This window comes from Nothoprocta perdicaria, unplaced genomic scaffold (assembly GCF_003342845.1).
Source record: "Nothoprocta perdicaria isolate Ctin4 unplaced genomic scaffold, notPer1 scaffold_258, whole genome shotgun sequence".
In the NCBI taxonomy this organism is placed as follows: Eukaryota; Metazoa; Chordata; class Aves; order Tinamiformes; family Tinamidae; genus Nothoprocta; species Nothoprocta perdicaria.
In genome coordinates, this window is record NW_020455486.1 from 108018 (window position 1) to 135252 (window position 27235).

The 27235-nt window shown below is 43.2% G+C and overlaps 1 protein-coding gene across 2 annotated transcripts in view; it reads right to left on the bottom strand.

Annotated features, from left to right (window-relative positions):
• SPIRE1 (spire type actin nucleation factor 1) overlaps positions 1–16168 on the bottom strand; it is a 104976-nt gene extending 88808 nt beyond the window's left edge. For both annotated transcript variants that reach the window (XM_026040451.1, XM_026040450.1), the window contains exon 1: positions 16137–16168. In XM_026040451.1, coding sequence (XP_025896236.1) covers positions 16137–16142 — 6 coding nt within the window. In that variant the 5' untranslated portion in view covers positions 16143–16168. The remainder of the gene's footprint in view (positions 1–16136) is intronic.
• Between the last annotated feature and the right edge of the window lie 11067 nt (positions 16169–27235).

The window sequence follows — 27235 nt, forward strand, 5'->3', positions numbered from 1 at the left end:
TTGTCACCTCCCTGTCTCCATGGGACAGAGAAAGGATGCAACAAGCCTGGAACCAATTTCTTGGACATCAGAGCATGTCCAGTCCTGTCTGCCACCAGGGCCCTGGCAATTCACTGAGACAAATGTAGAACAGTGTCTCAGGATTTTCTTTCTTCTTGATACCCTGCTATGACACCCTCAATAGAGTTGTGGCATTAAAGCACCCATATGTCCAYAGCACCCATAGCTGCAGCTTCAGAGAGCCCAGCACGGTGCTCCATGCGCTTCTGTTCCCATGCCCACATTGGCCGCCGCTGGTGTTGAGCTGGGAAGGAGTGTGCGCATCCCCCCGCAGTGTGCACTGCGTTTCCAGTTGGGATCAGAGCAAACATGTTGCCCATTTCTGACTGCGTGAGGAGCAGCAGAGCAGAGAGCAGAGTGCTGGGGGCAGGAGGGGCGGCAGCTCCACGAGGGAAGGTGGACCCGGAGCCCAGGTGCAGGTGACCACAACAGAGGCAGAGGCCGTGTCCTCACCAACCAGGGACACTGCGCCGAGCACCGGGGCAGGAAAAGCAGAGCAGGTCGGGTGACAGAAACCAGGGTCAGCCACAGGCCACAGCCAAGTGATGAGGCAGGGCTGAGGCTGGGCCAGCAAGGCAGGTTTCTGGGTCAGGATCCGTGAGGGATGTGGCCAGGCGCAGGAATAGCTGCTGCACAGCTCGAGGGTGCGAACGCGAGAGCCTCAGCTCTCGTGCAGCTCCTGATGAGCAAAAGGGAGGAAAGCCTTCGAAAAAGGGAAGAAAGCCTCAGGAAAACAGAGAAAAGCCTCCAGTGAAGTTTCTCACCACTCCTCCTCTGGAGGAGCTGCTTTTGCTGCAACCCGGCCCCAGACACCAGAGCAGAGCTCACCTTGAGCACTGGCAGCCAAAGCGCTATTGGGCGCAGGTGGCCCTCACACAGGGCTCACTGCTGCTTTGGTACCACAAAATATCAAAATATTCTGTCCTCAGCAAGGAGAGGAAAAAAAAAAATCATTACCATTAGTATACAACAACTATCAGAAAATAAAATCTTACTGAAAACTAGAAGTCTGAAGTCAAGATCAAGAATGATTCACATGTTCAGACAGGTTACCTCGTATAGATCCTGAAAGATATGTGGACTCTGAAAATCAGTTTGTCAGCGGGCTGTGTCTTACTCTACACACAGAGGTAGAATTTTCTCTACAGAACCTATGAGCCAAAATGCCAGCCACATTCTTCGGGAAGAGGTGAACTCCTGCCTCTTGAATGAAGGAGATTTGGTAACTTGCTTGCTGCAACTGTTTCATAACAGATCATGAGACCTGTTTACAAACCTATGTTGTTCGTTGTTTAATTAAATGACATCTATTATATTTGGGAATCATCAGGAAAAGCTTGTAATGAAGTCACTGGCGATTCTGTGTCTGAGAAGAATGGCCTTTTTAGGCCAGTATTGTTTCTGCAGCTAAGCCCAGTGAGATCCATCAACAGCATGGCACAAACAAGGCTTCCTTTGAAAGGAAAGACAGCAACAAGGGCAGAAGGAACTAGTGAGAACGGGCCCAACGTGCCCGTGTGCCCATCAGCTGCGCGTGCCACGTCGCTGTGACTCGCGGGGTGACAGCCTCACTGGGGCTGCCATGAATCCCTCCCAGCGCACRTGTGGGCTGCAGCAGCGCCCTCCTCTGCCCCCTTCTCACCTCGTTCCTCACAGTGCCTCGGGCTCTAAAGAAACTCTTCTGCTTTGGCCAGCCTCGTGGCTCGCTCCTCCTCACCACCTGACCATCGGACACTCCCAGTGACACCCAGTCAGCTGGCAGGAGTAGCTGGGGTCAGGGCAAGGCTTTTGCCTCCCCGCTGGAACCTTCCCGCGTCACTCCTGACACCTCAGCTCCACAGCCGAGGCCAACGCGGCAGTCCCAGAGCCAGAGAAGTATTTGCAGATGGACCCGCATGACACTCCCTCACTGTATCTCTTCCTCAAAACAAACAAACAAACAAACAAAAACAGCTAAGAAAACATTCCTGGCATTTAGGAAGTATATAAAGATCTTTGCTTCGCTTTAAGCCTTCGCATTTTAAAACAATTATCTCTATATGCACACATAAGAAACGTTCCTTGTTGAATAGCAGCTATCCATTWATGAGAAATATAAAACAGTCTCAGGTACGGAAGGTCTACGTAAATATCAACAGGCAAACGTATCTAAACATGAGGCATTTGGATGAACAAAGCAAAAATGAGCCGTGATAGACAAAGAGCTCTCAGTTTACACAGAATCTGTCCAGACTCATTCATCTGAAAAACATTTTATCACGAGCTTTACTTCAAATAAACAGCGAYAATAATCTAAATCAGAAAAAGAAATATATGAGGCTGGCTAATGGCAAAGGCTGCTAACAAATCTTTTTAAGATCATTCAATTAAATTTGAAACTGGCTGTATTATGGTAAAGCACATTGCTTTCACTACACATTATAATCCRTAAGACTCATTCTGTAAGGACAAATTTTATGTAACATTAGGTTCAGTGATGTGAAGTCTCCTGTAAACTTGTGATCAGTCACAAGGCTCAACGTCTCTTGAATTTACCATTTCACTTAAAGGGAAACTGTTTGCCCAGATATTTACATATTTATAACCAGCACCTACGGGAGTTTAACAGTTTACTACATCTTTATTTTCCCTTGTGTGACACAAACTCATTATTGACAGTTTTACAAATGCTTGTAAATACAAGAATTCTGTTGCTAAAAGCTAAAAAAAAAAAGTATCCATGATTAGTTTTTTTTTTCTGCCTGCTCTTTCATCATGACAAAACAAAGAAAAAAAAAGAGTATAAAAATCTGTTCCTGGCTTTAACAGGAGTCTGGGGACAAGCTCTTGCCCTTGCCTTTCGCGCTGTGCCGCCGCGCCAGTGCTCTGCTCGGAGCACTAGCCCTCATGCCCTTGGTGTTTGCCTCCTTGCAATTCAGATCAAGAAAGTGCCCCTGCCTATAGCTTGCATTTTCAAATAACTATAGCTTCTGCTAAAAATCTCTTTTTCTGTATTTTCCTGCATATGTATTCTTCACAGTGTGGGTGGTAAAACACTGGAGCAGATTGACCTGAGGAGCTGTGGGTTCTCCATCCTTTGGACACAAAATTGGACAGGACGGGTCCCTTTAACCTGATTTAACGTTGAAATTACTGAACATCATTAGGGAGGTGGATGGGGAAGGGGGAGGAACTAGACAACCTCCAAGGGTCCTTTCCAGCTCAAATGAATCTACAATTCTGTGATATTGTAACTTTGGCCAATTTCAAAGCCATTCCCATCAACTTCTTATAGTTACCAAGCTGCAGTTGAGAGAGGACTCCACACAGGCAAGGATCCCGGAATTCAGCATCGCCTTAACAAACACAGCTCTGTTCCCAGTGTCAGTCAATGCCCTGCAGCTTTATGAAGTTCCTGATGGCCACGCCAAACACGTCAGGGCTGGAGACTTCCCCAACAACATCTCTAACACAGTTGAGTCTCTGATTAAATAAATAGTAATTAAGGTCAGCACCACCTTAGCTAATATAAATCAAATCTTGGCACAACGTTAGCTGTGTCAGAGGGATCTGAATCAGGATGGGCAGTCCCCACAGTTTCTCCGTGGTGGAGACAAATCTGAGCCATCATTTGAAGGGCCTGGGAATGTTAAATTACAGTTCTTCACATTYAGAGGGAGTAATAAAGCTTGCACTCAAACTATGCATCCAAAAARAAAGGAAATAGAAGTACCTTGCCGGCTTCAAATGAAAATCAATCAAAATCTTGGGCAAACTTGGGAAGATTCTTAAGGATATTCTTCTCAGGATTAAAACAAAAGTCTGTAAAGGATCAGCTGGCAGAAGAAGAAGAATTTTAATGTCTCCTTGTCAGCAGTGTTGTAGTTAACAGGAAGACCCAACTTCATAGAAAGATGCACCAGTAAATGCACTGCCAGAGGTACAAATTCAATAAGGTATTGTTTTGTTGAGTGTCTCATGACATAGGAATAAGGTTGGTTAGCATCTTATGACTCAATGGTGTGCTCTGCAAGGCTAGAAAGAGATAATGCTTGTTTTCCTTGGCTCTAGAAAACCTGCAGGACACTCTTAAGTCAGTCACTGGAATGCAAGAAGCTGAGGAGACCAGAGGCTTGGGGTAGTAATTACATCTCTAAGACGGACTGCTACAGCGTGAGTTAAACCCCCATCTCCATGTCAGGAGGACTCTGTGCCAAGCAGAGTGAGTCTTTGGGCCGAGGAAATTGTGTGCCAAGAACATAAGSCAGAGAGCAAGAAGACAGTGAGAGGGGCAAAGGCTCTGTCATGGCCATCTGCACATTCAGCATCCTGATACTCGAGCTGCCAGGGTTACCTGAGAACGCAAACACAGGTGTGACTAGAGTGTGACTAGGGCACATAGGGTTTATCAGGCCCATGGCCCAGGATGCTCCATTGCTGCACGTTCATATTTGATTCCTTTGTTCAGGCTTTCTGTTCAGGTTACTCCTGTGAGAGCTGCAGGGGAAAAGCTGCTTGAGGATGCTGAGCACCTCCGAGATGTGCTCTCCCAAAGGACAGGGCAGAAATGAGCCATGGACAACAACGAAAGTAGCCTGGGACACTGGGGTCAACGTGCTCTCAAAGCCACCCATCAGCCTTACAGGAGGAATTCAGCTGACTCCAAAGGAACTGACCTATATCTTACCTATAGGTCAGAAGGGAGCCACGGCAGAGCAGCTCCCATGAGCGCCGGGGGAGTCTTTGCTCTTGCACAGTACCCCAGGGCCTGGCCGTGAGCGGGAACTGGCCCTTGAGGCCACTCAAATTTGTACAGTGGGACAAATGTAAACACACAGGTGGTTGGTTTGGATATAGGATCAGGATTATAAGAACATAAATTTTTAAGAAGTCACTGTCTGTTTCAAAGTTTCCACATATGTGTTGTTCGGAAAGCTGTTTATTTCTAAGCCAAACAATTCTTATTTTCACTGCATCAAAGCCACAAAGGTTGCAACTGTCAAAATGCCTGAAGCAGCTGATGCTCTTTGTTCCTATCGCCAATAAACACAAAAACAAAGCAACCAACACTTCTTTGCTGTTTTCCAACCAAGAACACTCTTAAAAGCTTGCTATCACAGTCATTTTATAAAACTCTAAMAAGTCACATGAAGAAAACCAAGTAGCATCACACAGATGGACCATCTTTGGTGAGCACTTCTAGTTATACAGCCCAACAAAGAAACTGCCTGCTATTTCGTAACCTTCAAGTTAGGCAGATAGGAAAGGCCTGACAGTGTGTACGTGTATCTGCTGCAGAGCCCACTGCCTGGCACGGTCTCTCCCTGTGCATTCGAACAGAGATAAAAATTGAAGGGCCCGGACCTGCAGAGATATATAAGCTGTCTTCTTCCCAAAACAAAGGAGCGGAGCACTGACAGCAAGGGCTTGGGAATCTCATTACTCTGACAGGCTGCATTTTAATATGATGTGTGATACCAGTGGAGTACAGAAACGCTGCGCTGAACTGCACCTTCACAGCAAGGTTCAGGCTGTTTTTATCTTAATTCATTGTATGTCTGCTGAAAAAATAATACTGGTCCTCCAAGGCAGATTTTGTAGCCTGAAATTCTCTCTAGGACCACTGGAACTTGCTCAGTTCTACACCAGATTTTTTGATTCTCTTTCCTTTACATACATGTTGCTATATTATTGTCATGTTGTGACGTAAAACATTATTTAATCCATATTTTAATGACAATACATTTGTAAGTAATTTCCTTTATAAGTGTTGCTAGTGAAAAGAGAGTTCTATATATCTCCTTATGGGGTATTACTTTGTGATGCTGCTTTATTATTAATTCTTTTCCTTTTTCTTGTATCTACATATGATTGCCACTTCAAATCTTCCCAAATTTCTGTAATYTCTTATATATGGCTGTTCTATTTTGATTTTCCCCAAACATTTTAACTACTTCAGTTTTGAAACACTTTCTCTCAAATATCTGGGATAACTATAGGAATAGGGTTGTTTTTTATGTGGAAGAACAATGCAAAGTCCACCTGCTGCAAGCAAACATGTAACAGAAAGCACAGGGCCTGTGCACAGCAACACGGATCKCCCTGAAATAGAAAGGATTTGTCTGAAAGAAGTGGGTTATTCCTTTTATATATTTTTTTAAGTATTTGAATGATCTACATGAGAAAAAAGCCTATCTTGGAAGTAAATACCTGGGAGTTGGGTGAACACTTTCTCGAGAGAATTAATAATTTACTGGCAGCAGAGTTAGAGGTTTGTTTGTTTTTTTGGAGGGGGTTAGCATTTAAAATCTAAAGAAAGATTTTTGCTTTTGTCACTAAGGCATTAGACAAATCTTAAAGAATCTGGGTTGTACCCTGCCTCTGCCATAGACTCCTAATGTCACATCGGGCAAGCGTCCCAAATTCTTCACCTTGTGCTCTTCCTTTCATCAAGGAGAAGAGCATGTGTTGGTTCCCACCAACTGTCCATCGTGCCCATTCTAGTGTCCAAAGAATTAAATCACCGGGACAATTCAGTTCAACTCATACATCATTTACTGCATGTCTAGGCCTTCAGTTATAAAGGCTGCTACTATATTTGCATGTTAAAGCAGCACAAGTCATCAACCAAAGGATCTGTGAGCTACAAACAGATGACACTCCAGAAAGATGGGAATCCAGACATTAAAAACATTTTATTTGCATGAGAGAATCAAGTATTTTAGACAAGTTCAACAGTTATTTTGCTGTAATCCTTCCTCAGAAGTGTTAAAACTGCATCACAATTGCACACTTTATCATATTTACATAATTAATATGTACCCTACTTTTTTCAGATTTTTTTAATGTAACTTGACCCTGAAAAACTATATAGCAACAATATATTTTCTTCACTAAAATGCCTTACATTCTACAGCTATCAACACACACCGACTCCTTTAGCGACCCTGCAAGTRCTACTAATCAAACGTTCCTTAATTTTGTGTCAAAGGCACCAGACAAGGCCAAGTTACACTGTACGCTGCCTCCACCTACTTAGATCTAGATAAAAAGATAAACAGAATCTTGAAGGTAAAATCATGGGGGAAGAAATGTATTTAAATAAAGAGTTTATATTCTAAATATAACCACAGTCCTCAATGACTTTAAGTTGGGCAAAAAATATGATGAACAAAAATAATTCTGGATATTAGAAGCATGTTCTGGTCAACAAAGTTCACTAGAAATGTTACTGCTGTTGGCTGATAAATTTAAAAAAAAAATGAAAAAGAAGAAAAGGGAAACAAACTATTTTCCACTCCCCTTTAGGGAACAGGTTTAAGACAAGCTCTCCTAGCAAATAACACCATGACTTACATATAAAAGAAGCTTTGAGGAAAATTACAGGGTAAAAAGGTGGCCAAAAAGCAGAGACCACAAATTGCTCCACTGTGTTCATGCCATTTGAGCTGTATTTATTTTCACCATGCTAAACAGAAAAAGAAACATTTTTGGCTAATTTGGGATGGCAGGGACCTTTCACTCCTAGAATGACAGGGAAACACTCCATGAAATCCTCGAGCATGCAGTGCTCCAGAGGAACGCAATGGGATGTGCTAGAGAGCACGTTCAGAACAAAGTCCCAGTGATCCGAATGGGGCAGGAGTCGGGACCGCGCAGCTGAGAAGCAGCCAGGCAGCTCCTTTCTCACGTATGTTCTCSGAGACGCTGGTGCTGGCTTCGCTCTCACGCAGACGGAGAACACARGGCAGCAGCCACAACGAACAGAGCACAGGAGGCTGCGAAGGCACCTTGCTTCCTCTSCAGCTCCAGCACGAAGAAGATTTGAATGCACAGGCCAGCAGGGAGGAGAAAACCAGCAGAGAGCAGCCCAAAAGGCATGAAGCAGTCAGAAAATGGCCTAGCAAACTCTGAGGAAATAGCCAATGTTATTGCCAAGAAGGGAGGAGGTGGCAGGCAGGTCGCACGAGCCAAGGCAAAAGCGGCACGAAACACAAAGGCTGAATTAAGGCCTTGGCAAGAGTGGGTGCTTTTAGCAGATGGCAATTAAGGATTTGGCAGGCAGCTGAAGGAAAGGAAAAGCACGAGCCAAAGATAACGCTGATGTGCGTGGCCACATAGCAGGGAACATGTAGACCCAGGAGAGGCGCCGCGGAGCCACCGCGAGAGCCACCGGTTACTGAGGCAGTGGCAGTAACGCGCACAGACCAGGTCAGGGATCCGCGCCTTGGTTGGGGAGAACCCGAAATAAGGGAAGGTAACAAATGAACTGCAAGATTTTGAGAGAAAACGGGAGGAGGAGGCTTGAATTACAGGGACAATAGGGAGGAGAAAAGGTGACAAGAAAACGGAGCACGGGCATTTCCAGTTTAGGGATGACCATGCGAAGGAAAGCCACCTCTGTCAATTTAAAACACCCCTACCTCCTGACCCGAAGCCGGAGTTAATCTGCTAAGTGTGAACAGCTTGGCTTATCCTAGTTAATTATTTAGCCTTAGCTCCTTGCTGCAGGTGAAGCACTGAAGTATTACAAGTGCCTTATAATTACTACTGGTTAATGGAAGCGCAGGCCACGACAGACTGTGCGCCGGGAAACCAGTCGCACACAAATGCTAACATAACCTCCTTGCTGTGTTTATGTGTTTAACTGACTTGAATTTAGGCAAGGGAAGTACAGAGGGTATTTTGCTGCACGCTGTACAGCTTCCAGCACCACTACATGAGAATGCAGGAGTGCAGCAGTGGGCATCTTCAGAGTCCTTTATTGACGCCACTGAGGAGAGAGCTTGCAGCCATCCTTATTTTTAAGGGCTGACTTTACACACACATAACTGGCAGACAAAGTTAACCTCCCCAATACAGGTGTGTTCCCACCAGGCTGTCCTGGGGAGCTCAGGAGCTTACCCAGTGGTTTCACATTCGCTTGGAAGAAAAGCTCGAGTCAGCTGCACTGGGCCAGGAGTCCAAAGAAGATGCAAAATTCCCCAACCTCTTCTTTGCCTCACTGAGCCCCAAGACAGACTGCGTGTCCTCCTTGCTCAAGAGCGAACTCAGGGCTGCAAACTAGCGTGACTCAACTGCAGAACCTGCTCTGTTTAATGTCTCAGCTTCTCAGGTCGAGTGACTTCAGTAAGAACGCAAACATTCATATTCACGTGAAGAAAAACATTTAGCCTCAAAATTGAAAAAAAAAATATTTATCTGGGATATTTTCCCTCTGCAAATCCCGTGAGGAGACACCACCTTTCTCCTCCCTCCTCTCGCAACAGCTGGACACTCACAGTCAGAGGACAGAGCCTGTGTTGCTCCCAGCAGAGACACAAGACAACGTAAGAGGTAAGAAAAATCAAAGGCTAAACACAAACTAATCAGACTGTCTACTTGTTCACAAAAAAAWCACATGTTCATTTACATGATGGCAGCTAATGGTGCATACAGAAGCCTTTTGTAACGGTATTTTCCCAAGTATAAATTGCTAGAGGTTCTATAGGTGTAAAAGGCAGCGGGAGTGGCTAATGAGTTCATTTTTACATTAAAACAGAGTGAACTTCATAGAAAAGTGGGTTACATGAAGTGGATCAACATTTCATGTAGGCATGAAGCAGCAACACTAGAAAAACTCCATTAATGTTAATCTGAGTTAGTATTGAAAAGAATAGCACACGACTGTCAAAGTAGTTGGGAGCACTGAGTATCCAACTCCATGCATAAATATTTTTGTTCTTTTAAATTTCTCCACTTTTTAAAAATAGAYCTACTGATGTTGCTAGCTTCATCTTTCAAGCCTTGTGCCATTGGCTTCATGGTTAAATTTAAAACAACATTAGCATTTAAATTATAAGCTTGGGAGCTAGTACTTGATAACTGAACTGCTGACGTGAAATTAAATGTTCAGATCCCTTGAATTCATGTTTTCTTTGAGAAATGACCACATTCAAAACTGATAAAAGAAGCAACTAGGTTATTTTAACTATGCTAAAATTGGCCTGGTCCAGTAATAGCATAATGGCATGTCAGGCTTGTTGGAAGCAACTACGAAACAGCCCTGCCTATACAGGCTAGGGCATTTGCATTAATCGGAGCCACAAAAGCCAGACACATGGGAATGGAAAAAAAGAAAAGAAAAAGGTAAAATTAGGAAAATAAATATAATAAAAAACAAGGCTGTTGGAGCAATTTTCACTCCTGTGGTGATTTAATAATCTAGTAGGGCTATAAATGTTCTGTGAAGAGCACACAAACGTCACTGTTTGTGAACATCGGTAACACCAGCTTCAGCCAGAGGAAGTTACTGGTGTCCTGCAATGAGACAACTATAATATCAGGAGTCCAAAGAACATGTGGAGGGAAAGCAGAGCACAAAGCGAACGTGAAGAAGGCAGCATTACGTGCCGATACTGAGCCACCCCTCCAAGCGCTCCTTGCTCTCCCAGGGGGCTGATGTCCATGAGCCCGCTAGAAACAGGCTTCCCCCTGAGCCTGTGCAGGGTGCAGCCTCATCACCCTACCTAGAAGGACTGCATCAGTGAAAGTTGTACCYGTTCCACTCACATATAGATACAGAACGCTTGTAAACCAAAGGAAATTTTCAACACATCTATTTTTATCATATTTACCATCAGAGCAAAGGGTGCAAGAAAAGGCAAACAAAGATATAAAAAATGAGCGGAAGAACAAGATTCTTGATATCTTAACCGCTTATTTTTCTTAGAATTAAGAGGGAGAAAGGAAGTAAATGAAAAACTAAAGTCTAGCTGCTAAAACAAATATCTTTAAGTACAGAGGTAAGGAGGCAGCACCGAGTCACACCTTTGTTAGGCGAGTGAAATCAGGCTCTGCTTAGCTGTTAGCTCTGCTCCAGAGAGGAAAAGTTGACAAAAAGGAACAGAGTGGCACTTCCCCTCTCACATTGTCTCATTTCTTGCTTAAATWTATCAGCTTTAAAAAAAACAAGTTTATATAATAACTGAAGAAAAAAAATTGCTCTTTCAATTGGTTCCATGAGGCCATCAATATCCTTTCGATTTGCTTCTAGCTTGAGCATGAAAATAAGATGACAAGCATCAAGCATAAGTTTATGCACCTTATAAATTAAAAAAAAAAAGTGTTAACTCTCGCTGGACAATTTGTTTGTCAAATCAAAATTTGTTTTAGGCATTAACTTACATAGGAAGTAAATTAGAAATAAAACGTGATAAAGAAGCAATGGCCAAATTATTCCAAATCAGCTTCTTGCTCGAGTGCTTTTTGTCTGTGCCATTTTATTTCTATTTCATGCACTTCACTGTCAGCATTTAAAAGTCTTATGCATAATTTTGTATTGTGGATGTTGGAGCTCTCAGTGACTAACAGGAGTGTTGACAACAGCAGATAGTTTTTATTTTCCCGCACCAAAAGGCAAACAGCATAAAACCAGGTAGAAATTACCAATGCAGCTGAAGTTGCTAAATCTCAGAGGTGTCAGTTATGCTCGTTTTGAACTGCCCTACACAAAAACTCACAGCACAGCAGCAAGGACCCCTGCCCTCGGTCACTGTAAGGACCATCACGTGGCTTCTGCGCATGCTCCCCAGGTGCACCACCTGTTTGCATCACAGGTTTGTTAACCATCTCCCATAGCTCTTGCCGCAGTGCTTTAAAATGCTTTAAATCAACTCACATGACAGCTATCCTCTCAAACAATACCTATAAYACAACACCTCATGACTGATACAATAGGTATCACACGAGAAAAATACAGCAGAGATAATACAGGAAACTCTGGAAAAAAATGAAGACTTGTACAAACTACCTTCTCCCCACACCTTAAGATCTCATTCAGAGCCATGTGAGTTCAACTTGCACACTCCCACTTAACTTCTAGATTTGATTTTGTTATAAAACTTGATAATTCCAAGGACCACACACAAAAGCTATGTAAGGAATATTTTGGGCTTTGCAAATAAGAAAAACAAAAACCAAAAGATAACACTTAACTGTTCTGCTCTCTGTGCTTTCCACAGAGAAATGCTCCTTGGAGACCAAGTTATTGAAAGACTAATTTTCCATCATCCATTAACTGAAATGCTGTCAAAAGAGTGAGGTTGAAATCCTCCTCTCTCCACTTCCCAGCTAACTGAAAGGCTTCTCAGTGGCATCACTGGAATGAGGATTTCATCATAAATCTTGCATTACTTTTGCGTGCACAGATTATTAAAGGTGCAACATACTGCACTGCAAAATCACAATGACTTTAAAAGATAGAGCTTATTTCTTTCAGCGATTCTGGACAGATGGACAGATGGAAGGATCTGACTACAGCTGAATCAGCTTAGTCAAATACATTATTAGTTCTCCAACCTAATATTCACTCTCTGCTTTTAATGAAGTTGTTGAATGAAAGGGTGATGTGCCAACATTAAAGAGTGTGAACAACAGAAATTCATCTTCCTCAAAGATCAGACTTTTCCTGATATACTATAAATGTCTATACAATTTACAGAAAAAAAAAAGTTCCTCGCAGAAAAGCAGCTCATTACAAACCAGAAAAGATCAAAACAGAAACTCTTTTTKGTCCAATTTTTAATCAGGAGTTGTTTTTTAATCAGGTTGTTTCTTCATGGCCATGAAGCAATTCAGGAAAATCTGGACATCAGAAGACCGAGTGCCACAGAAGGATGTCTCGGTGAGCACTGTCAGGTACCCAGGATATCTGGTACCTCAAAGGCCAGGCATGCAGCATCTCCAGGAGATAATCCCATTAGCAGGCAATAAGCTCTTAATTGCTCAGAATGGGCACCCAGAGCTCCGGCTCTCCCTAATACTCTCAAGAGAAGATACATGATTCTACTTTGACTTGGAGAAGGCAATCCTGGCTCACAGCTAATTCTTCCCTTAAGAGCATAAAGAAAAAAACGCTGCTGTAGAATTTCCAGATTTACAATTGAACTTCTGTACTTTTCAATGCATAACTTCCCGGCAATCAAAATTCATTTTGATGCAAGACACAGCCCATATTTTACTAATGGAAATTACTCTCATAAAAATATTCTTGCCTGTCCTGTTTGCAGTGACATTTCTTCTCTCCTGTCCTCATCAAGTTACAGCTCAGAAAATGGAACTAGTGATTATTACCGTGCACAATAATGATTCTTTGCTGATGCAGTTCCCACTCAATCAGTAAATTAGTTTCATTTACACTAGACAGTGATAAAAATGATTCCTGGGTATTAATACGATATGTACATTTTATACTAGTTGAATTTCGAATAGGTAATCATGTAGATGTTTACTTGAATCTAAAACTGTGGCACACGTCGTGAAGCACTAACATTCTCTGCTAGCAAACACAGGCTCACTTGCAATAAATTTGGGAGGTGTTTGGTTTTATGTTTGAATATGTACAGTGAACTAACAAATATATTCTTATTTTGAATACTGAATTGAGTATTGAAATAAACACAAATCCTTACAACTTATTTTTCATAATTTTTTTGGAAATACAATCACTCAAAAACTTCAAGCTCCCAATGAAAAAAAAGTAAAGCAGCATACCCTGAGTTCTAGGTCCTAAGTCAAATACACCATAATTTTTGTTAAGATAATTTTAATAATTATGAGATCTATATAATGCATAACTTCAAAATAAATAGGATTTACATAGAAACTAAAGWGTTTCTAAAAATCATTCCTTTCAGTCACGCGACAAGATGAATGGTGTTGAATGAAGTTTATTCACCACTGATTGAGACAGCCCATTATTTCACTTTGACTTTTGCACAAATTGGAGAGGTTGTATCTTTGTATTATCAGAGATATGGGTTAACTACATTACTCATACACAAYATGCCCATCCTCAAACAGGTGGGTCTTTCAAGCACATGACAATTAAACCTTCCTACATATGAATCATTTACCATTCACAGAATGCCTTCTACATGAGCACTACATGTTTGCATATGAGGCTGGTATATTTTATATAATCTCCATCTCCTAGTTTGAGTCAGCTAAGCAACGCTCTCCCCACTTCCAGGAGAGAGTCACAGGTAGATGCAGATAAAGAAAGGTCAGCTCCCCTTTACTGCCATCTTCCCAGGATTTCACGCATTGCTCAAAATGCTACCTTGAAATAAACRGTGGACCCAACTAAGATAGTTTCCAACCGTTGCCAAAACGTGGTGATTATTATTAGTGTCATTTTAATGAGGTCTCCCACAAGTTTTAGTGCATGCAATCAGGCTGCATTCCTTTCCATAGGAATCAAATGAGCAAGATAGGAATTCAGCTGAGAGCACCTAGTTCTGAAATTCTGGAAGCATCATTTCCTCTAATGCACGGCTGCAGCTCCAAAGGAATTGCACAGGCCTCTCTCCTTCAGGCTCCTGAAGGCAAAGATGGACAAAGATGTCCATCATGGCAAAGATGGACAGAAGAGCCAATATGATAATGGTCACTGCGTGTCTTGCAAGAGACAATTTAAAATAACTCTTCATTCCGAGGGAAATGTTAATCATCTTAAGTTTTCTTTCTAAACATAGACAACAACATTAAAAACATGAAAAGAATCTTTCACCATGGAAGAAAAAAATGTAGAAAATATCCAAGCAACTCTCACTAGACATTTTTATTTGAAATAAAAACATGTTTGCTTTTCCAAAGTGAATTTTTTTTTTTTTTTTTTTGCTAAAAATATTTTAACAGAGGTTTGCTAATATCTGTATTTTTATGTTATGGTCTTTTATTACCTTTCCTAAAAGAAAAAAAAATGCAAAGCACAGTTGTAAACAATATTTATTATGTAAAACAGATGACACTCTAGATTAGCATATGTAAATAAGGCACTAGGCTTATGAACTGAGCTGAAACAAAAGCAGGATGTATTCATCTCAACTGAACTGGATGAAGAGAAACAAAACATGCCCACTTCCAATATCTGTATTTATATCAATTAGGAATTATCCCTTGCAATGTAGCCTTTAAAAAGCATGTTCCCATTTGATGATTAATAATTGCTAAAATATGGATCGACTTGCCATTTTACCCTTTGTGGTTGAACCAGCTATGTTTAAAACAGCCATTTGCATATAAGGTTTATCTGCATATAAACATTTTAGCAACAAAAATTTGTTGCCTTTAAACATATTTCTGATAAGAAACCAAACGTGTAGCCTGGCCCCCATCTTCAGGCTTCCGGCCTGAGGCACCGATGGAAGCCAAAATTAAAACCAAAACTCTTTTACATTTCAAAGGAAGTTCAAAGGCAACAAGTCTGCCTGCAAAGGCCACTGGAGCTGCATTTATTGCAGGACACATTTAGGGAGCAGACTATATGATTTACTCTATATCATAATAAAAAAATTGTAATATAATTTGAGTCCACATCTTGTTTAGCAGGAAGGTTTACCTAGTTCTCACTTAAGTCTTGGATTAAATTTATGAACAAACGAGCATCAAAATGATAGTCTGAACATTCTTACAGCACCAGTCACAGCTTAGTATTAAAGACAGAGAGGCAACCTAGGGACAAGATACGCATCCAGCAGATCTGACAGAAATCTGTATTTCTATTTCAAATCCAGCAAAACATTCAATTGGGGCCTATTTCTTAGACCCCAAAACATTGACAAGTGCTAAACTAAAGGAAACGCTGGAAGCATCTGAAATGAGGACAAGAACAAGGCAACAATAAAATCACTTGTATTTCCTACCTGCCTCTGAATTATTGGCAAATAGGTTGCCATAGATCATCCAGCCATTCTGAAAATGTCCTGTATTCATTCCACTGTTTACTAGTTCTATCTAAAATAAGTGGACTGGCAGATAGTTCAGCCAAAAGGAATTACCTGAAAGAACATATGCTACTAAAGTGATATATTCTGAAGAAATCAAAATTGAACAAGTTTTTATTGGCCACCTGATACATCTCAAATCTTGGTTTTGGAAAAAGCACATGGCCTCTTTTTTATGCAGTTGTTAATACAAGTTCTAAATATAATACGTGCTTCATGGTAAAACTCTGCAATGACAAGTCCATCCCAATAATATGCATTTTCCACTAATGAGATAAAGTGAGTTGAGCTAAATCAGCACCAGCAGAGAACACAAAATACTTCTCTTACCTCCATCTCTGTGCAAGGTAAATGGTCCAATTTATCTGTTAAAAAAAAAAAAATTCCAATTATTTAAGTAAAAGTCAATAGGCAAATAAAATTAAACACTCAAGTCAGCTCCTTTCTAAGAGCTACTCACAAATATTCTTTGGCCTTACTTCAATCACACACTTCAATAATATTGCTATTACACGCATCACAGAATTAACAGCATGAGAAAGGCCCTGCCCTCTTTATTTGGATCCCTCACAATGTTCCCCTCTAAGAGGATCGTCTTTAATGCTTGGCTTCATTATTTAAATTGTATGATTGAAGTTCAGCCATGGAGGGAACATGAAAACACGTTAGCTTAAATTAAGTAGCAGTAAATAATTAGTTCTAGATTAAAAAAAAGAATACCAATAACTCATAAACCACGAAAAGGACCCAGTTTCATCTGGGTATTAATACTGGAGTATTAAAGAGCTCAACAACTAACTGAAGTTCAAGCAAGTTAAAGTGGCAAACTTAGACTAAGTCCATCTTTGTCAATGTTTGCATATCCTCTGAGCCTGAAGAAACTACTGCACTTTGGAATTTATGCCATATAAAAAAAAAATGAACTGTTCTGAACCGTTTCTTCAAATTGAAGTCTCAGTTTTGTCGAGACAAAAAATCATTTAGTTTAGAAATGTTCACAGCTTGGCAGCTTATAAAAATAAGACTGAAATTTCATGTTATTATTAGGAAGATAAGGAAGGGGCCAAGCTCTTCTCAGTGGTGGCCAGTGATAGGACACGGGTACAAACTGCAACACTGGCAGTTCCATCTCCAGGTGAGGAGGAGCTTCTTTCCTGTGAGGGTGACAGAGCCCTGGCACAGGCTGCCCAGGGAGGCTGTGGAGTCTCCTTCTCTGGAGGTCTTCCAGGCCCGCCTGCATGCCACCCTGTGCCCCGTGCTCTGGGTGTCCCTGCTGGAGCAGGGGGTTGGACTAGATGATCTCTAGAGGTCCCTTCCAACCTCAACCCTTCTGTGATTCTGTGAAGATACCATTTCACTAAATGCAGCAAGTTGATCATTTGCTAGCAATACATTCATATCAGAGGAGCAGAAATTCATTCTGATGGGATGATTCTCTTCTGAAAAGCGATGTTCCAGAAAATCAAATACTCAACAGAATTAAAGGGAATTTCAAAGGGAAACTCTAAAGCTGAGGAGCTCTAGAAGGAGGGCTGTGCAGGTTGCTCTGAAAGCGCACGTTACAGGGGGCGGATGCTGGCCGCTCGGCGCCCGCGATCGCTCGGAAGAGGCTGCAGTTTGCAGCCCTAACGAGGAGAGGAGGAGCCCGTTACCAGATGGCCCTGCGAGCCCAGCGAGGTCAGCCAGCTGAGCGGGGAGCGCAAGGCTGGCCCAGAGCAGCGCCTGGGCTGCCTCACCTTGTGTGAGGCACGCAAACCTGCCCGCGTCAGGGAGAGGCTCCTAACAAGGCAGAGATGATTTTCCTATACTGAACTAGTGGTCCTGCCTTTGAAACTAAAGGTTAGACAGATCCTGAATGAGTACGGAGCGTCCGCCTGACACAGGGATAATCGTTTCCCTCCATTCTGACCCGCTGCCAACACAAGCTGAATGCTCAGCACCGGTGTCTCACTGCACAACAAACAGCAGGACAGCRACTTAAAAAAGGCACCTTTTAAGAAACCTACCATCATTTCAGGTTGCACTAGATGATCTCTGGAGGTCCTTTCCAACCTTAACCAGTTTTTGATTCTGTAATTCTGTTTCAAAAGGACCTGTGATTCTGGTTGAGTCACTTCATGATCCATGACTTTTTTSTGTGTTTAAAATGGTAACAATTGTGAAATATAGAAGATACACTAGAGAGATTTGCTGAAAAGTTTTTTAAAGTAATATTCATAAATCTGCCACTATAAAGAGTAAGATCTATACTAAATGCTTTTTCTCTCAAAGTCAAATACCAGATGACCAGAAAAACATACCTCTCTGAGGCAGCACAGGATCAGTGATACAGTGGTGGGGGGAACTCATGTGCGGGTTTTCTTGGCCAAAACAGATATCTATCTTTGGAAAAATCACTACTTTGGAAAAAAAAAAGTAAGAATTTAAAATCTATAGTCATTGACTGACYTGGAGAAGTCAAGCACTGTTTGCAATTGCTGAGAAACTAGAACATCCTGCATGACATCTCCTATGGGCTGATGAAATAGGAGAACTGCTTAGAGGCTCCCCTCAGTAGTGCAGGGACATGAAGTGTCCATCTCTACACGTTAAAGCACTGCTGAGATCCTGAAGAAAATCCTTTTAACAAAGTCCTAATCAAATCCTCCAGTACCAAACAAACCTGCCCAGGCCGTAATGCAAACACCCTATTTCTCACACTCCCTCCTGATTCAGTTTTAATAAATCAGCTTTTTAAACATCAATGAAGGATGTTTCACAAGGAGAAGCACTCAAGTCTGGGGCAGGTTCATTATTTCATATACGATGCTACTAAAACTCACTCCTGATTCCAGAACAACTCATAGCTGTTTTTTTTGCTGCTAGCATTCAGGAAGCAGACTAGGTTGGATTATTCATTCTGAGCAACCGGTGACAAAACAGGAGAGGAGCAGGAGACGGACCCAACGAGCACCTTCGGGGCAGCAGCCGTGCCACAGCCCCGGCGCTGGGGAGGGCAAGGGGCAGAACAGGCAGCTCTCCAGGCTCGTTCAGCTCCCGGATGCCACGGACCAGGTTCCAAACAAGCACAACCTACTGACTTCAAGCACCTTAACAACACACCATGCGCCAAGGGAGTTATTAACCGCCCAGTCCTCAGGCCCTTGGTCGCACCCCTTCGCTGGGCAGAGGATCCAGCTGCGCTGCCTGTGGTCGCTTAGRCTCCTCTCCGGTGGGAATCTCCCACTTCCTGGAGTTTTCCCCACTTGCTTCCTTCCATCACTGCTGAACTCAGTTTGCCTCTGCAGAGTCCATGCAAACCAATGCATATTTACTCCTACTTATGCTGACTAGGAACAGATTTCTCTTCAGCTGACAAGACTGAAGAAAGCAGAACCTTTTAAACGTAGCCTAAGGACTGCACTTTCCTAATGCACTGGGAGATAAATAAATCCTAAAAAGTCTTCATTTATTCTCTTTAKGGGCAGTACTAAGTGCTATCTGGCAAACAGGTCAAGACTTACAAATGTATTTCAGCTGCTCTTTCTTAACACAGACTCATATTTCTTTAGACTCACAAGCATCTAACTAAACACTAATCCATGTAGGYTTTTCTTCATTCTTAAAGCCAAAAAAAATTAAAAAAACAAATCACCGCTGTTTTTCTATGCCAACTTTCAAATAGTGACTAATCCTTTCATTACTGGTGAACGGCAGTATTGTCAGCTGTCAAGKCAGCTTCAACTTATAAACAACCTGCTGCTTGCAAGATCAAATAATTTTGACTCACAGGTTGTCGAAATGAAAAAATAATAATAAAAAAAGATGCAGTCAGGAGAGGGATTTAAACTGGAGGTTTCCTTTATCTCTGAAAATAGTTTTCAATAAGATATATAAAAATAAAAAATAAAAACCAGAAAACACCCCAAAACACACCCTCCTCATTCTTTTTTGATCCCCTGAATTGGAATTTATTGGTATTTTGAGCCCCTAGCACGAGGAGTCATGYCAAACTTTCAGCAGGCTCTAGGACACAGTGACTCATCGCTTCAGGCTGCTGCCGAGACACAGCAAAATAATTATTTTCACATGATCTAACTTCACTCTGTTAGAAAAAGATTATTCACAGCCCATCCATGGCCCTAGCCTCACTCGAGCACAATCTCCATGTCTGCCATGGATTAATCCCAAGGAGTGTCACGTAGGTAAAGGGTCTTCACAGATTCAAAAATCAAAAAGAAAGCTTATCRGCCACTGCTGCCAATAATGAGTAGCAGACACTGAAGACCAAAATAAATAATTCAGCACATTCAAAAGGACAGATACAGAATATTCATAAGAAAGCATGCCTGAAAGTATGCAGAAAAATATTTGTATTCCACAATCTTGAGAAAAGCTAAAACACGGAGGTGATGCYGTGGCTGTTGTTTCAGCAGCAAACAGCTGCTCTGAGAGCCTTGCAGCTCAGGGCCTCAAGAKCATCTTCCCAGCCTTCCTGTAGCCTCCAAAATCCCTGCTTCCAGATCCCGTAGCACTACCTCAACAGCGCTCCGCGCAGAATCAAGACCAAGAATCATGGCAGAATCATCAACACTTATTTTCAGCTTTTCAGGCAGCAGTTTAACTGAACATGTGCCCGAGAACCATTCTGTGGACAAGATGAACATGCTACCTAAATAGCACAGTCTGTTTCTGCAGTTTTGGATGAAATAAACCTATTATTTCCATGGTGGTAGAGCCCAAGGTGCCTTCACGCGAGATAGCCACTGCCAGAGGTGGCAAAAGGGACATAAGGACTAATAGGGAGGAGACTAAGGGAGAATCTGGGAGTCATTATCTCAAGATTGACAAATTAACAGTCTTTTGTCAGGCCCCGAAGTTAATGATATATTCAATTTGGGTTTGCTGTCTGGCTTTTAGGGCCTTAAGAGGTACAGTAGCTGTTCTCGGCCCTTAAGGGAATGAGGAACTCCTTAAAAGAGAGGAAGAAAAAGATTCAGACTCTCATTAAGATGTTTCAGTGCAGGAACTGGAACATTATTTAGCAAATCTGACAAGATTTTCAATAAAAGGAGGAAGATTAGTACCAATAAAGGGGAATCAAGAAGAAAGCAAAGGCAACCAAGCAACATAAGGAAAAGAGAGGCAAATGTAAGGAGCAGAAATCAGAACTATGCAGAGAGACAGCAAAATAATGATGTGGCAGGAGGGAGCCAGGCTTTTGGCAGAGGATGGTGTTTACAGGATCAAGAGATGAAAGAAACGCAAGGATGGAAAGAAATCTTAGAAAGCAAGAAAGGGAAGAAAAGTGAAAATGAGAGAGAAAAGTATAGGGAAAATGTGATGTAAGAGCCTGCAGACTGCAAAGAGAAGGTCAAGACGAGTGAAAACCAGAGCAAGATTRGGTTAGGGGCATGCTGAGGAGACCCCCCAAGAGCAGCTAGCAGAGASACCACATTTTTAAGCAAAACATTTAAGCTTTGGGGCCCAACGTCTCTCTCCTTTAAACTGTGAGATTAGAAAACATCGAGAAACAGAGCAATTTTTAGCAGCTCATTACAATTTGGATCTTACTTGTGACTTAAGCATCAGACTACAGGTGGTGCTTTAGAAAGGGTAAGAAAGGGAGACTTTAGAAAGTCTCATTTTTTCAACTTAGGAAGAAAAAATGGTGAGAAAGTCATAAGAAAGGGCAAGGAAAATTCTTAGAGAGAAGTAACTGTTGCTAGACTGGAAGGAGAAGGCCAGGACTTCTTTTCATCRTTATATCAATCTTTTCAGATCTTCATCTTCCTCCATTCAACTCATTTACAAGTTACAAGAAACCTTTGTACAGAGCAAATGTAATGACTTCCATACAATACCTAGCTGATTTACATATGACTTACTTATCAATATCTAGTTGTATTTTCCAATAAATCCATATGAAAATCCGTTTTTTTCCAGATTAACTACCTTTACGCTACTCTCCGAGATGCACTATAAATTACTACCCTCGGTCTTGACCCAGGCCTGCCATGCCCCAGCAAAGGGCCTGTGGAAAAGCTGCAGTTGTCCCCATGAGCCACTGCTCACTCTCCAAAACAAACCTGCAAGTTCACCCAGGAATTGAATCAATCCAAGGCTAATACTGCAGGACAGATCCACCTCCAAGTGCTGCTTTACTCTACATACAGCTGACACATACTTCTGCAGAAACCTATTTAAATACAGATACCACATTAACTTGTCTCTCACCTGTCCAAATACCATCCCTTCCCAAGAAAGGCATAAATGTGCACGCTGAGTTCACRCAAGCTCCTCTTTTTGTGTTATTCTAATCACATTCTCCTTCATCCCGCAGCTACCTGTTTACTCTTTGCTTCAATGAGCAGAAATCTGACTCCATGGAAGTCACTGGCAATTTCTGCCATCATATTTGACAGATGCAGAATTTAAAGCAGTTTACAACTTTCTAAGTAGGTAACACTGCACTCCTGGGTCAGCTTGGAACTTTTACCCAGTGTTAATAAACTCTTAGAAGTCAATAAATGGAGAAAAAAAAAAAAAAAAAGAGTAGCCCTCTGATAAATTTTCCTTGGCTATGTCTTTACAGTCTTGTAGATGTGCTGTACAAACTGACTCATCCTCTTCTCTTCCTTTTAGAGCACATACTGCTTAATCACACACTCATATCCCAGGTATCTCTCTGTGTCATACCAGCAAGCCTGGGGTTTTATTAGGAATGCAGCAATGTTATTTTTGTCTCCTTACTGGATTCAATGCTGTAACATAATCAAATAATTCAGAAATAAAGAGACRATACCATCTGGTTTTAACAGAGATTATGGGGAAAAAAAAAAACCCTTCCCTGCTTTTACAGGATGGCTTCCTGGCCAACTTGGAGCCAGGTTGCTGGGTTCCTTGACTACTCTCAYCGCCTCCCGTTTTCACTACGGCCACATGCAGCCGTGGCCAACGCAGCCTGGTCCTTGCGCCACGTGTCACTCWGATGACACTCCGTGCCCGGGTGCCCCTTGGAGGCCAGGCCTCCCCTCGCGGCCCCTCACAGCACACAGAGCTACCACCTTCAGTCACAAGCACTCCTCATGCCACCCGGGTCCCACCCCTGCACTCTCACCGGGCACCGTGTGCTCAGCCGCCACCTGCACCTGGTCTGCTGCCCCCTCGGACACTCTTTGCTCTTTATCCCRTGAAGCCCCTTATATACATCACATGGATTCCCTGCAAACACTGGGAGGAATGTCTTTTTTTCCTCTTTTTCCCCACTCTTCCAGCACCATCAATAACAACAACTGCACTTTGACTTCTCTTTCTGCAGCAGCATTTTTGCTGCACTRTTCAAGCACAACCACAATAAATTACATGTTATGACTGGTGAAGTCATGGTGAGCTTCTAGATCCCACAGCTCCTCAAATATTTTCCAGCTATGGTTAAAGCTGTTCCTTGCTTGAATTTTCCTTAGGATCAAAGGTATATTTCAGACACCACCAAATTAGTCCTTGTGTCTTCACTGCCTACTCACCAGTTTTTGCACATACACATGCAAACACAGTAGCTGAGGTCAGGCAGCACTGCTGGTAATTGCCTTGCATGTGTTTTGTGCAGACACTTAAGAATATTTTTGCCCCCAAAAAATATCGTGTTGGAATTTTTTCTTTATTTTTCTCCTCCCCAGGCAGAGTTTTCCTGTGCTKCTTTGTGGTCTCTACCTGATATTGCCAGGGGAGCCACGTACTTCCCTGTGCGCAGGATGCCCCAGCATTAGCCATGATTGGAAACCTTCCAGTTCCCCCTTCCACACTGGGAACAACACTAATCACAGAAAGCTTAACACAAATAAGGTCTAAGCTCTCTCTCCTTCACAGCTGAGATAGGCGAGTGCACAGAAATAAAACTCACACAGATTAACCCACTGAGATATTCTCTATTGCCCAGTGCCATTTTCTTCCTACCTTGACTTCCATCATTAACATGGACATTCTTAAAACTCCTAGCGGACGATGGTGAGGTTGAAAACATTGAACCTTATTGTCTTTAAATACAGATAWTTTTGTATACACTAAAACAAAATCTAAATTGAGAATTTTTAATTAAAAGTTAATTTTAGAAGTAGTATTTGTCATAGCACAGCAGCACAAGTTCTGAAATTTGAACAGCAGAAGAAGCTACTCTTATCCATCGTCTTTCAAAAGGGTCAACAAAATTAGATTCACTTCCTACTAAAAAGCCTCTGTATTTCCCCTCARCACCATTTGGAAGACTGACACATAAGAACACGGCTTCATGTATATGGATTAGAGCTGCATTTATTGGCCCTATCCTCTGCATGCCGCCTTCCAACGCCTGCACACACAAGGCTCTGAGAACGCCACAAACTCATTAAAAGTGCCCAAACACTGCAGGCCATCTCTGCCCGGCACATCTCACCCTCTGCAAAGCCCCGTGCAGGCAGCTCCTCTGGGATCACTCTGATGCAAAGCCAGGATACGCCGCACATCACATCCTCCCTCTGCCTGCCTGGCAGGTCTCCAAGAGAGGAGCCTGCAGGGTGCTTCACTCTGAGCGAAGCAGCAGCGATTCCCTCTCTGCTCCTCCTCCCAGGCTGGTGGAGGGCGACGCAAGGGGCGACAGGGCTCCACGGGGAGACCAGCTCTCGAGGGAGAGGGAAGGCCCAGGCGCGCTGCCTTCTGCATACTGAACTTCTGAACTCCATCAGAAGCTGAACCTGGCACTTTACTGGATACTACTGTTGCGTATTTTACTCTTCTGGGGTTTTTGCTTGTGTTTCTTTTTTTTTTTCTTTTTTTTTTTTTTTCCTTCACTATTTATATAAAACTATTAGATAGAGGATATTCTGGACCGTATGTCTGATTTCAGTCTATCTCCAGTTTCATATCGGGTATTTCCATGCAACCCACGTCTCCGTGGTATTTCAACGTCCGGCAGCACGTACAATGACTCACGCTAACGTGACCACAGCGAACCCTGAATACGCTTCTTGCATATTCATGCTCACTTCAGGTCAGGCAAAATGAGTCGGTTTGCAAGGCACTACGAAGGCAGCTCTTCAGAAGTGTCTCCAAAGCAAATTCTACGACCCGGCTGTATCTTCCCCTGCATAGGGCCGAGCTCTCCTGACAGGCCTGAGCGATCACATCCCTCCTCACGGCCCCAACAAAGCCCCAATGTTCCCTGCCCTGAGACACCATTCTCTGGGGACTCCTTTATGCGCCCACACAGGAGGCTATTGTTTACAGAGAGGGAAACCAAGGGCCACCATTTGTCTCTGTGCATCGGCCAACCCTATAGACCAACCTACAGCTACGCATTTTTTACATGTGTAACGAAATGAATAGTTTTGCAGGCGACACTGTTAACCCGCAGAGCGCCTGCTGCTCTAACCAGCCTTCCAGCAGAGGCTGCCCAGGATAAAAAGGCAGGAAAACAACTACTAGGAATCCTTCCCCTTGCAAAGGGATTCAATTGTCACATAATACAAATGTTCCCATGAAGGCCAGCCATGGTTCAAATCTGAATTTGGAATAATTCTGTTTAAGCAAAGCCTAACTGAAATTTTTAAGAAAATAAGATAACAAGATACTAAYAGAGTGTGGAGATTAAACTGAAAAGATCTGAGAATTATTCTCTGTTTCTGGCTAATGAGCAGGATTCATCTTCTTCAAGGCTGTTTTTCTGTCCCAGATATCAGCGAAACTCATCTTTGTTTCCTACCTCAAGGACATTCTCATCCATTTTTAGGTATTTTTTACTCGGAATTTCAAGTATTGCACATTAAAGTACTGTCGCTATCTACCAAACCAGCACTTCTATTTAAGGCGACTTCAGTTCGTATCTCAAGAGTAAAATTATTGCTGACAGCCAGCTCCAGGGCCTATGCTGCTCTATACTGCTCCCAAGCCACAGCAGCAGCGCAACGGGTCTTATTAATTTTCACCGCGATCCAGCAGGACACATGAGCACCAAAACAACTTTGCTTTTCCGAGGCTGGAGCAGAATCTGGCCCTGAACCCCCACGTGTGACCAGCTGGGGACACGGCAGCGAGCAGCAGGGCAGGGAGAACTGAGGGGGCTGCAATGTAGCGAGGAGCAGCGAGGCTGCAGGCAGCTCCTGGCTGCTCCTGCCGGGGAAAGAGCAGCATCCGCTGCATCGCACGGGTGAAGCTTCCCAACACAAAACGCCCGCAATTTCCACAAAACCAGGCCAAAAGCTGCTAGACTAGAACCATGTTTGTTTCGTGCTGCTGACAGTTAATTCTACCAACGCCCCAAAGCCTTCAGAAAAGCTCCGTTAAGGCTGAGCAAGAGCCCATATTGCAGAAACACACTCAAAGGTGGGGGTACTGGGTAGGCTGGAGGACCTCAGGAGGGCTGTAAGCACAAGTACATGCTATTGAGTGATGCACAAGAAAGCACATACGGAAGAGGTAAGACAGACAGCTTAGGTCTTGATTATATTAAATTTAAATGTGCTATCAACATAAACCAGTTAGCATGTGCTAACTACAACATTTTAAAAGATTAATGCAGGCGCGACACGCAGCTTTAACGTACATCAGACACAGCAGTGATGAGCCTAAGCCCTATGTCCAACCACCTTCCTAGAAGTCACTACAGATCCGTTCTAAGGAGCAACAGAGTAAGGCCGCAAGGAGCCGAGAAATGGTGACAACAGCAGGCAAAGTGCAGCCTGTCTGCAGGCCTCCGAGAGCAAGGGAGGGAGGTGAAGAAGCCGGATACCTCTCGAAACAGGGTGAGGAAGCGCAGCACTCGCTGAGCAGTGCGTATCTCACCTAGGTTCCCATGCCATGCAGATGCCTTGCTTGGGAGAAGCATTTCCCCATCACCTCTGGCTGTCGGACTAACATTAGGGTTTTTGTTTGTTTTGTTTTTTAAATGGCGGACTATAGCGTTAAGAAAGCGCGCTGGACCACACTGAAATGAAAGCCATCATCGGATTCGTGTGAATAACAGCAGCATTGCGCCTGTCACCTCTTGCCCGTGTTTTGGTAGCCCCTCGTCCCACTAGCTCCAAACGGGATTACTCTAATTCTCCGCCGAGAGGTTTCCCAGGCCGGCGCTCTATTAAAAGCCCTCGCTAATTTGCAGCGCCAGACACCTCGCCCATGTCCTAAATGCCGAGGGCTCCTTAATCCCATTTTGAGAAGCCGGCATCGCCTTCTGCTCCGCATTAATGTTTCAATCTCCGTGACTGAACCTGGGAGGTCAGCGGCGCCCGCSGCCGACCGCGGGCCGCCTCGGCGCGACCTTCAGCTCCCTCCCTTCCAGAGAGGGGGCCACGGCAGCGCCCACAGAAACCGCTCCTGGTGACCGGGCCCGGCTGCGGCGCGGAGAAACCGGGGTGCAGCAGGGCCCCGCTCGGCTTCTCCCCGCTGCAGGCAGGGCCGGCTCTCCGCGCGCTCCCGCT